General features: G+C 46.3%; 1 protein-coding gene across 1 annotated transcript in view; it reads left to right on the top strand.

Moving 5' to 3' along the window:
- The window catches only part of LOC311227718 (sushi, von Willebrand factor type A, EGF and pentraxin domain-containing protein 1-like), a gene marked incomplete at its 5' end in the record, with an annotated part of 184,332 nt that overhangs the window by 162,815 nt on the left and 10,890 nt on the right, over positions 1 to 10,627 (top strand). The window contains 2 exon segments of the mRNA XM_084313483.1: positions 1,694 to 1,789; positions 4,265 to 4,360. Coding sequence (XP_084169609.1) covers positions 1,694 to 1,789; positions 4,265 to 4,360 — 192 coding nt within the window.

Genomic DNA, 10,627 nt, shown 5'->3' with positions numbered 1-10,627 from the left:
AAGAGAGGCTAGCCAGTGCTGCAGGGAGGCTAGCCAGTGCTGAAGAGAGGCTAGCCAGTGCTGCAGGGAGGCTAGCCAGTGCTGAAGAGAGGCTAGCCAGTGCTGAAGAGAGGCTAGCCAGTGCTGCAGGGAGGCTAGCCAGTGCTGCAGGGAGGCTAGCCAGTGCTGAAGAGAGGCTAGCCAGTGCTGCAGGGAGGCTAGCCAGTGCTGCAGGGAGGCTAGCCAGTGCTGAAGAGAGGCTAGCCAGTGCTGCAGGGAGGCTAGCCAGTGCTGCAGGGAGGCTAGCCAGTGCTGAAGAGAGGCTAGCCAGTGCTGCAGGGAGGCTAGCCAGTGCTGCAGGGAGGCTAGCCAGTGCTGCAGAGAGGCTAGCCAGTGCTGAAGAGAGGCTAGCCAGTGCTGCAGGGAGGCTAGCCAGTGCTGCAGGGAGGCTAGCCAGTGCTGAAGAGAGGCTAGCCAGTGCTGCAGGGAGGCTAGCCAGTGCTGAAGAGAGGCTAGCCAGTGCTGAAGAGAGGCTAGCCAGTGCTGCAGGGAGGCTAGCCAGTGCTGAAGAGAGGCTAGCCAGTGCTGAAGAGAGGCTAGCCAGTGCTGAAGAGAGGCTAGCCAGTGCTGCAGGGAAGCTAGCCAGTGCTGAAGAGAGGCTAGCCAGTGCTGCAGGGAGGCTAGCCAGTGCTGAAGAGAGGCTAGCCAGTGCTGCAGGGAGGCTAGCCAGTGCTGCAGGGAGGCTAGCCAGTGCTGCAGGGAGGCTAAGGGAGGCTAGCCAGTGCTGAAGAGAGGCTAGCCATTGCTGAAGAGGGAGAATTGATATACCTGCATACCTACTTATAACACCTGCATATAACCCATATAACTCTGTATGATAGCATGTACAATAATGCTGTATATACCGTATATATATATATTTATTCTCACCGTGTATATATGGTGTGAAGTCGGTGTCCTGTTGCACAAAACAACTTAAAGGGATGTAAAGGGATGTAAAGAAATTGCAATTCGGAACTTATTTTTAAGTGACACTTAATGCCATTGTAAGTGAAACCACCTTAGTTAAGTACTGTAGTTATAGGCAACCTGGCACAGAACTCCCTGACTCTGTCGTCCATAGATGGATGCTCTCCTCCTGCATTCATATAGTGCTTTTATCCCAAGCGCCTTACTGTACAACGTGGTACGCCTCACATTCACCCATTCACTCACACACTCACACCGAGATGCCAACCTGCTCATCGGCAGTAGATAGGGATCCGGAATGGAACCCGGGGACCTTCCGATTACCCAGACGAGCGCTCTGCCACCTCCCGAGCCACATATAGGGACGTCTCTGGTGTCTCTGCCTGGGGAAGCGACGTCACGGCCAGCACCTGGGATGGGAGTGTGGACTGGTATAATGTTACTGCAAAAAAGAATGGAATCTCCCATGCGAACGCTCTCTTTATTCTAATGCATACCATTGCATGGCTCAGGCTTACGCTACTCTCTCTGCATGACGGCTGCTTCTGGACGCCGTGGCTGGAGAATATCACGCAAGCGTCTTTTCTCCTCACTTCTGCTGGACACGGAATGGAAAGCCTCGTCTGTCTGTCTGTCATCTGGCACTGATTACTGTATACAACAGTCAAATGTGGTTGTGGTAGCGTTGGATATTTGCGGATGTGGCGTCTGGAGTGTAAATGTGTGTCTGTGCGGTCTCTTCTAGCGGTGTGTTGGCTGAAGTGCCAGAACGGTGGTTCTTGTCAGAGGCCCAACACCTGCTCCTGTCCAGAAGGCTGGATGGGACGGCTCTGTGAGGAGCGTAAGTAGACATATGCTACGTCATCGTTGAATTTCAAACCTTTATTTCAACTTGAAAGGCAACTGAGGTACATGTACAGTCACGTTGAGTGTACATACAGAAATAAGCAAAAAGGGAAAAGCCATATAAAATCACACAGCACATAAAATTATAACAATAAGACAACAAGGCGAGGCATAAAGCAAGAATAACAAATCAATTAAAACATGTACAACTTGATTGACAAAGGTTGGAGGTTTTAAACTCGCAACAGAGGGGAGAATCTCAAGCTTTAAGGACTGTTGGAGTTCATTCCATGAGCTAGAGGGCCATCGTAACAAGGTTCCAAGATTCTATTCCAATAATGATGTGGAGGTAGATATTAAGGAGGTAGCTTACCAGTAAGGGCCTTACAAATGAACAAATACCAGTGTTTGTTGCACCTCTCCGTCAGAGAGGGCCAACCAACTTTCTCAAAAAGGACACAGTGATGAGTGTCGTATCTATCATTAGTGATGAATCTGAGGGCAGAGTGATAGACAGAGTCCATGGATTTAAGGGTGGAGGCCACAGCATGCCTGTATCTGTGTATTGTGTAATAAATACACAATATAGTATTAACCCACCTGGATTCCAACATGCCAAAGGGGAATCTCCCATGGCCCATGGAGATATTAGTCTAACTAGGCTTCAAGTCAAGGGAGATATTAGGCTAACTAGGCTTCAGGTCAAGGGAGATATTAGGCTTACTAGGCTTCAGGTCAAGGGAGATATTAGCAGAGACACTCTATATAATGATATAAAGGCTTACTAGGCTTCAGGAAGGGCTACTGTGCTACATATATACACATCACAAATACAAACTATTTTGACACAATGTGCACCTGGAACAGTATCCTCCAAAGTAGTTAATTACTCAAAGATCCTACTGTAAGTAGGTAACTATTCAAAGCAGAAATACAGTGGAGTAAGAACTAAGCATGGGTGCAATGGGCTTGCTAATCGGGTTTCAGTAGGCTGTAACACAAAGAGGGGAGGGTGATGGATTGAGAGGGTGGGAGGGGTGTCTATTATTTGTCCGACAGAGAGAAAGAAAGACAGTCAAATGACAAACAGTATTAATGAGTCACTATACAAAGAGGGGAGGGGTGATTGACAGAGAGAGAGCGAGAGAGAGAGAGAGAGAGAGAGAGAGAGAGAGAGAGAGAGAGAGAGAGAGAGAGAGAGAGAGAGAGAGAGAGAGAGAAAACAAAGAGAGAGACAGAGAAAGAAAGAAAGAAGTGTAAAAGGATGAGTGAGTGATGGATGAGTGGGTGGGGGAGAGCAAACATTCAACATTCAAGAGTTCCTCTTCAGTTTGAAGGGAAGCTCTGTGGTTTTCTCTCCACACCTCATCATTCAGGACATGGTTTACTGGAAAGACAGCGCGTCGCAACCTCCCTGGAGAGAACAACAGACAAACTGTATTAATGAGTCACTCATTCTCTTATCTCTCCACTGTAGGCATGCCTCAGGTTGGGAGTGAGGCGATGAGGTCAAAGTGTAGCCAACAGAGTAAACATCCATCCATCCATCCATTGAGAGAGATAGAGAGAGAGAGAGAGAGAGAGAGAGAGAGAGAGAGAGAGAGAGAGAGAGAGAGAGAGAGAGAGAGAGAGAGAGAGAGAGAGAGAGAGAGAGAGATAGTCACAAATACCATGAAGAGAGTCACTCGTCCTCCTATCTCCTCCAGGTATCACTTTCATCAGGGGTTAAAACCAGGTCAAAGTTTGTTTATCCAGAGGGAGAAGTGACCTAATCACTATGCACTTCACACAGATCACCTCACCATTAGTTATATCAGTTCATGACATGTAATTATATTAATATTCATTTTAAACGCTTCCTGTCAAAAAGAGAGAGAGAGAGAGAGGGAGAGAGAGAGAGAATTTATATACCTGCATATAATCCACCTATATACCTGCTTATAACCCATATAACTCTGTATGATAGCATGTACAATAATGCTGTATATACCGTATATATATATTTATTCTCATCATATACAGTATATATATATCCACACCTGCCTGTACATACTTGCACATAATCCTTTTACATATCTGTAGATACTATATCTATATCTGTACTAGTTACGCTGCTGGCCAGTATGACTTATTACCATACTGTCTTTATACCTGTATCACTCTAGATATTAATACTACAACACTGTGCATACATCTGATTAGCACTACACTCAGTAGTACTTATTTATATATCTTATACCCAGTTTAATCACCTGTACATTGTATATTATTGCACTTTACCGTTACATTTGCTCTCTGGTTGGATACCAAACTTCTTTTCGTTGTACTGTACATGTGCTGTATAATGGCAATACATTTAATCAAATAGAATATAATATAATATAGTCTAATCTAATCTAATTGAATATAATCTAATGTAATCTAATGTCTTGTCACGACTTCCTGTTTGTCTCTTTGCGTCCTCCAATAGCTATCTGCATCCTGCCGTGCCTGAACGGAGGACGCTGCGTGGCTCCCTACCAGTGCGAGTGTCCCGCAGGGTGGACGGGGACACGCTGTCACAATGGTGAGGACTAGTGTGTCTCTTTAAACTCACTGTGATATAACTGAGCCAGTCATTCTCTTTCGGGGCTTCCCCTCAGCTCCGATCGGTCAGTCATCGTGATAAACATGTTTACAGGCTGCATACAGACTTGTGATCAGGACTAGCTGATTTATATAAGATCATGTCTTCGAGGTTGCTTCATTTTATCGGGGGGGGGGGGGGGGTGATGTCCAGAAATGACTGCGATCCCATTAAATGGTAAATGGCTGCATTTATATAGCTCTTTTTATCCAAAACGCTTTACAATTTTGTTCCTCACATTCACCCATTCACTCACACGTTCACACACCGACGGTGGAGGCAACCATGCAAGGTGCCAACCTGCTCATCGGGCGCAATTAGGGGTTAAGTGTCTTGCTCAAGGACACTTCGACACGCTGCCCGGGAGGAGTGGGAATCGAACCGGGAACCTCCGGATTACCAGACAACGCTCTACCTCCTGAGCCACTGTCGGCCCATTATCAGTCCTACTGCAAAGTTAGCCTCTGCCACATGTGCCACTATGTTTAATAGGCTTTTACTTTGAAGCCAGGACACACAATAAGGTTTTAGCAAATGATTATGCAAGTACCGACTTGAGTAGGTAGGTTGACACTGGGTGACGTCACATGACTGATGATTATCTTAGCAGAATGTCACTTGCAGCTTGTCCCATGTTTCACTTGTCTTGTAAATGAATGGGCTCCCATTCCATGAACCTCCCATTGCCCGCTCTTTCAGCACCATGGACAGCTCATGCCAGGCCTGGAGTCAGGCTTGATGTGAGCTGTCCATGGTGCTGAAAAAAAGGAACAGGTGAAACATAGCTAACATAAGCCTCAGGCAGACTCAGTCTTCAGTCTCTATGGTATCCTCTATGGGGCGGGGGGTGTTGATGCTTTCAAGAAAATGCACCTATAGGCTAAGCTTTGAAGCTCTGTATCTTTTGTGCTACCCCCTAAAAAGATATAATAAGTCACCAGTCTGGCCTAAGATAGCCACAATAACACAAATACAAGGTGTTATGCTGAGTCATTCGTGTTTCAAACTTCCCAAGTTGGATGCTAACTAGCTTCAGGATAGCTTCCTTTGGGGGTTATGATAATAGTAGCGTCAAGGGAAGAGAGTTACTGTGTCAGAAATCCCTCAGTACCTGTAGGAGCCAAATCCTATGATGATAAATTGTAACTTTATTGCCCCCTTAGAAATGTGGTTTATTATGGTATTCGTAATTAAAGGTAATGCGTAAAGGTAATGCGTTGTTAGTCCGACGCGCTCCGAATTGCAATCCAAAAAGAAAAGATGACGCTGGTCCAATGTACTTTCAAAACAAACAGGATTTATTGGGAAGCGAGTCACAACAGCCCCAATAGCTGCCTACCACTATAAAACAAACAAAAAGGGTTATGTACATGAACTTAAACTGTCAATCAAATCAAATGCGAATTGAGTGCGTCGGACTAACAACGCATTACCTGGAGCCTCAAGGCAACTGCGGTTCGTATGATTGCCTTTATATTGTCAAAAACTACCGCTGACAAAGCCGACGGACAACTTCTAAGCGCAACAAGGAAGGAGGTAAAGTAAAAAGTGGATGTTCGTTGTGGATCAAAGACGTTGCGTCTGAGTGGAGTGGATGTGATGAACATAAACGGCGCGGCCGTCTTTATTGTTTGAAGGTGTCTTGTGCTGGTGAAGAGGAAAATATAATACGGACTCTGTCTCTGTGGTTGACAGCGATACGGACTCTGTCTCTGTGTGGCTGACAGCGGGTCGGTGTGTGTGCGTTTGAGAGTGGATGACGTCACGCGCAGCATTTGCCAAGTGCGCTGTTTCCCACGCCCTAGCTGCTTCATTCATAAAACACTGTTCTGTTTTAAATGCATACAACGCCGCTGCTCATCTGAATTAGGAGGTTTTCGTTAGCTGCCCACATTATGGCGGAAATGGAGAGTGGTATTTTTGAAGATCCTTTACAAAAATTAAAAGGATCAAGAAGTGCAAAACTGGGTGCACTTACTAAAAAAAGGAATGAAATCACTGAACTTATGGGAAATCATGGAAATGTGGAATTGGTTCACACAAAAATGACAGATTTCTCCAAGTTGTGTGGCGAGTTACATGAACTCAATACAGCTGTAAAGGGTTTGCTAACCAAAATATCCATAGAGGAAACGAAAGAGGACCAAGCAGAATGGTACGAGCCTAAAGCAGCCTCACTGCATGCATTTGCTGCCCATGTTCAAACGTGGACTGAAGCAGCACAACCACATATTGAATATGACAAAGGTGAAGAAGAGATCCACCCAAAGGACAGCGTTTCAAACACCTCTTCAAGGCGTTCAAGGAGGTCATCAAAAGGTAGTAGGCATTCTAATTACTCCTCTACATCCTCAATCCGACTCAAACTACAAGCTGAGAAGGCAGTTTTATTGATCAAAGCAGAAGCATTAATAAAGAAACAAGCACTGGACAAGGAGGAGGCTGTACTAAAGGAGAGGAGCGACAAGGAGGAGGCTGAACTAAAGGGGAGGAGCCGTAAGGAGGAGGCTGAACTAAAGGGGAGGAGCCGTAAGGAGGAGGCTGAACTAAAGGGGAGGAGCCGTAAGGAGGAGGCTGAACTAAAGGAGAGGAGCGACAAGGAGGATGCTGATCTAAAGGGGAGGAGCCGTAAGGAGGAGGCTGAACTAAAGGCCAAAAGGGAGCAGTTGGAACTGCAAACTGAAATACAAGCCACCAGTGCTAAACTGAACGTTTTTACAGAATATGAGAACATTCATGAGATGGACAATAGACCAGGCGATGGAATGAAGGAATATTTCGATGAAAGGGAAAGGTCTAAGGAAGCCTCACAAAAGGTTATTCGAGAGGCAATGACGCCCACCTCCACTGATGTCATCACAACATTACCCATCACAAATTCAGATGTGTATGATGTGGAATTCCAGCCTCTTACTCCATCTGCTCAGCTTGCACAGTTGAACAGACACAGCAGCCTGTTACCAGAAAGTGTTCAAACTGTATATCACCCTGTTTACCCAAGACCAAGCAACATAGGAGGGGAGCCTGTTGTAAGACGAAAGGAAACGTCACAACAGCCCCAAATTGGAATGTCTGCTTTAAGGGTCAGCCATGGAGGATCTGCGAAACAGCATGAAAATGGAGCCGTCAGACATGATGGTGCTGTCACTCTAGAAGGATACAGGGAAACACCCGACATGGGCAGGATCGTCGACGTCATGCAACATCAGAATAGTATAACTGAAGTACTGGTGAAACAGCAAAGACTATCATCCTTACCACCTCTCAGCGTACCCACGTTTAAAGGGGATCCATTAGAATACAGGTTCTTTATACGTGCATTCGAGCATGGTATTGAGGATAGAACTGAAAACTGCAAGGACAGACTGTATTTCCTGGAGCAGTTTACCATGGGGCAACCCCGAGAAGTGGTACGGAGCTGCCAACATATGGACGCTTCAATAGGATACACGGAGGCCAAAAGGCTCCTAAAGAAGTATTATGGCAACGAGTACCAGATTGCAACAGCTCACATTGATAAAGCCCTGAACTGGCCAGCAGTCAAAGCTGAAGATGCTGAAGCCCTACAAGCATATTCAGTCTTTCTAACTGGATGCTGTAAAACGATGGACAGCATTGAGTACATGGAGGAGATGGATAATCCAACCACAATGAGAGCCATTCTCTCTAAATTGCCATACAAAATGAAAGAGAGGTGGAGAGGCTTGGCATGTGACCTACAAGAGAAAAGTGGACGGAGAGCTAGATTTAATGATCTAGTTAATTTCATTGATCACCAAGCTAGAATCATGTCACATCCTTTGTTTGGGAACCTAAAGGAAACACCCACCTCTTCAGGAAGAACATCAGGACCACTTCCATATCGACCAAGTACACCAAGGGAGAGGAAGAGTGGTTTTACTACCAGCGTCTCACCCGTTAAGAGAGTTACTGGAAGGCCCTCACCAGCCGCCCTCAAGCCATGTTTGTTCTGTCAGGGAGAGCACAGTTTGGACCTCTGCAGAGAACTGGACAAGAAGCCACAAAAGGAAAAGTTGGATTTCTTGAAAAGCAAAGGAGTGTGCTTTGGCTGTCTGTCATATGGACACATGAGCAAGGGATGCACACAGAAAGTGACTTGTCGAGTGTGTTCACTGAGGCACCCTACCATACTCCACATACATAAACAGGTCGGCGGTGGTAAAGAAAATAAAAATAGGGAACAGACTGTTACCAGTGCATTTATAACTGGAGACGGCGAGACCCACACAGGGGCCGGGGAGCCTGACTGCATGTTATCCATAGTGCCAGTGAGGGTGAAAATGAAGAAGGGTAATCGCATGATACAAACGTATGCCTTTCTGGACTCAGGAAGCACCGGCACCTTCTGTACAGAAGCTCTTCTCCGAGACCTCAAGGTTTCAGGAAGAAGTACAGACATCCTTCTCAAAACCATGAATAAAGAGGAAGTCGTTAGTACCTCCGTGGTCTGTGGAATGGAGGTATGTGGCATGGACGACAACACACTAGTGGAACTCCCCGCTGTCTACACGCAGAAGAAAATACCTGTGACCAAAGACCATATTCCCACTCAGGAATACGTGGATCAGTGGCCATATTTGCAGCAGGTACGTCTCCGTCACATTGATGCTGACATTGGCCTGTTAATCGGAACCAATGTACCAAAGGCCATGGAACCATGGATGGTTATCAACAGCCATAGAGATGGTCCATACGCCGTTAAAACAATGTTGGGTTGGACCGTCAATGGACCCCTAAAAAAAGGTTCTGTCTCCCCCTGTGGACAGTCGACTGTAATGGCACACAGAATTTCGGTTGTACAGCTAGATGAGATTCTGCAGCAACAAATCAAGTATGATTTCCCCGAACGACAGAGGGAGGAGCAGCTTGAAATGTCTAGAGAGGACCACGTCTTCATAGAGCGTGTCTCCCAGTCAGCCAAACTGGTGGATGGCCACTACAACATAGGCCTACCACTTAGGAAGGAGGATGCTGAATTTCCCAATAATCGCTGTGTGGCACAACAGCGGGCCCTCGGCCTGAAAAGGAAACTTAGCAAGTCTCCTCAGTTACATAGGGACTACGTCAAGTTCATGGCCGACATCCTGGATAAAGGCTATGCCATAAAAGTGGAAAAAGGCTCACAGGACAGCAGCAAAAGGACTTGGTATATCCTGCACCATGGAGTTTACCACCCCAAGAAAAAGAAGCCAAACGGAGATCTGGATGGAGAGCTTGAAGAGTACAGGATGGTAGTGCACATCTTTGGAGCTACATCCTCGCCAAGCTGTGCCAGTTACGCTCTGAAGCAGTGTGCAAAGGACCATAGAGAAGACTTCACACCAGAAGTCATACACACAGTGCTGAGGAATTTTTACGTAGACGACTGTCTAAAGTCTGTGGCAACGGAGGATCAAGCTCTGACGCTTGCTCAAGACCTCACAGCCTTGTGTGCAAAAGGAGGCTTCAAACTAAACAAGTGGGTCAGCAACAGTCGCGTTGTTATAGCCTCAATTCCTGAAGAGGAGAGAGCTAAGGAAATAAAATACCTTGATTTGGATCAGGACGTGTTGCCAGTTGAAAGGGCACTCGGTATCCAGTGGTGCATTGAATCAGACTCACTGCAGTTCAAGATAGCCATCCAAGACAGACCACTTACTAGAAGGGGTATCCTTTCTATGGTTAGTTCCGTCTACGACCCCCTGGGAGTTCTGGCACCCGTCATTCTTCCGGCAAAGCAGTTACTGCAAGAGCTAAGCAGGATGAAGCTTGGGTGGGACGAAAGCATTCCAGTGGTCCTTGCTCAGAAATGGCACCACTGGTTAATGGATCTACACCATCTATCAGACTACAAGGTCAAGAGATGCATCAAACCCCAGGGTTTTGGAAACGTGGTTTCAGCTCAGCTCCATCACTTTTCCGATGCATGTGAGACTGGTTATGGCACTGTTACCTACCTGTTGTTGGAAAACATTGAACATCAAATCCACTGTTCCTTCATCATGGGTAAGGCCCGGGTCGCACCACTGAAGTCAGTCACCATACCACGAATGGAACTAACGGCAGCTACAGTAGCCGCTCGTATGGACAAGATGATGCAAGCTGAACTGGAAGTCCCACTTGGGAGCTCCGTATTCTGGACAGATAGCACAGCAGTGTTGAAATACATTAAGAATGAAACTACCAGATTTCACACTTTCGTTGCGA

The sequence above is a fragment of the Notolepis coatsorum genome (genome assembly GCF_963971535.1).
Source record: "Notolepis coatsorum genome assembly, chromosome: 4".
NCBI classification, from domain to species: domain Eukaryota; kingdom Metazoa; phylum Chordata; class Actinopteri; order Aulopiformes; family Paralepididae; genus Notolepis; species Notolepis coatsorum.
Note: the sequence above shows the minus strand (reverse complement) of the source record. Positions and strands in the feature narration are given on the sequence as shown.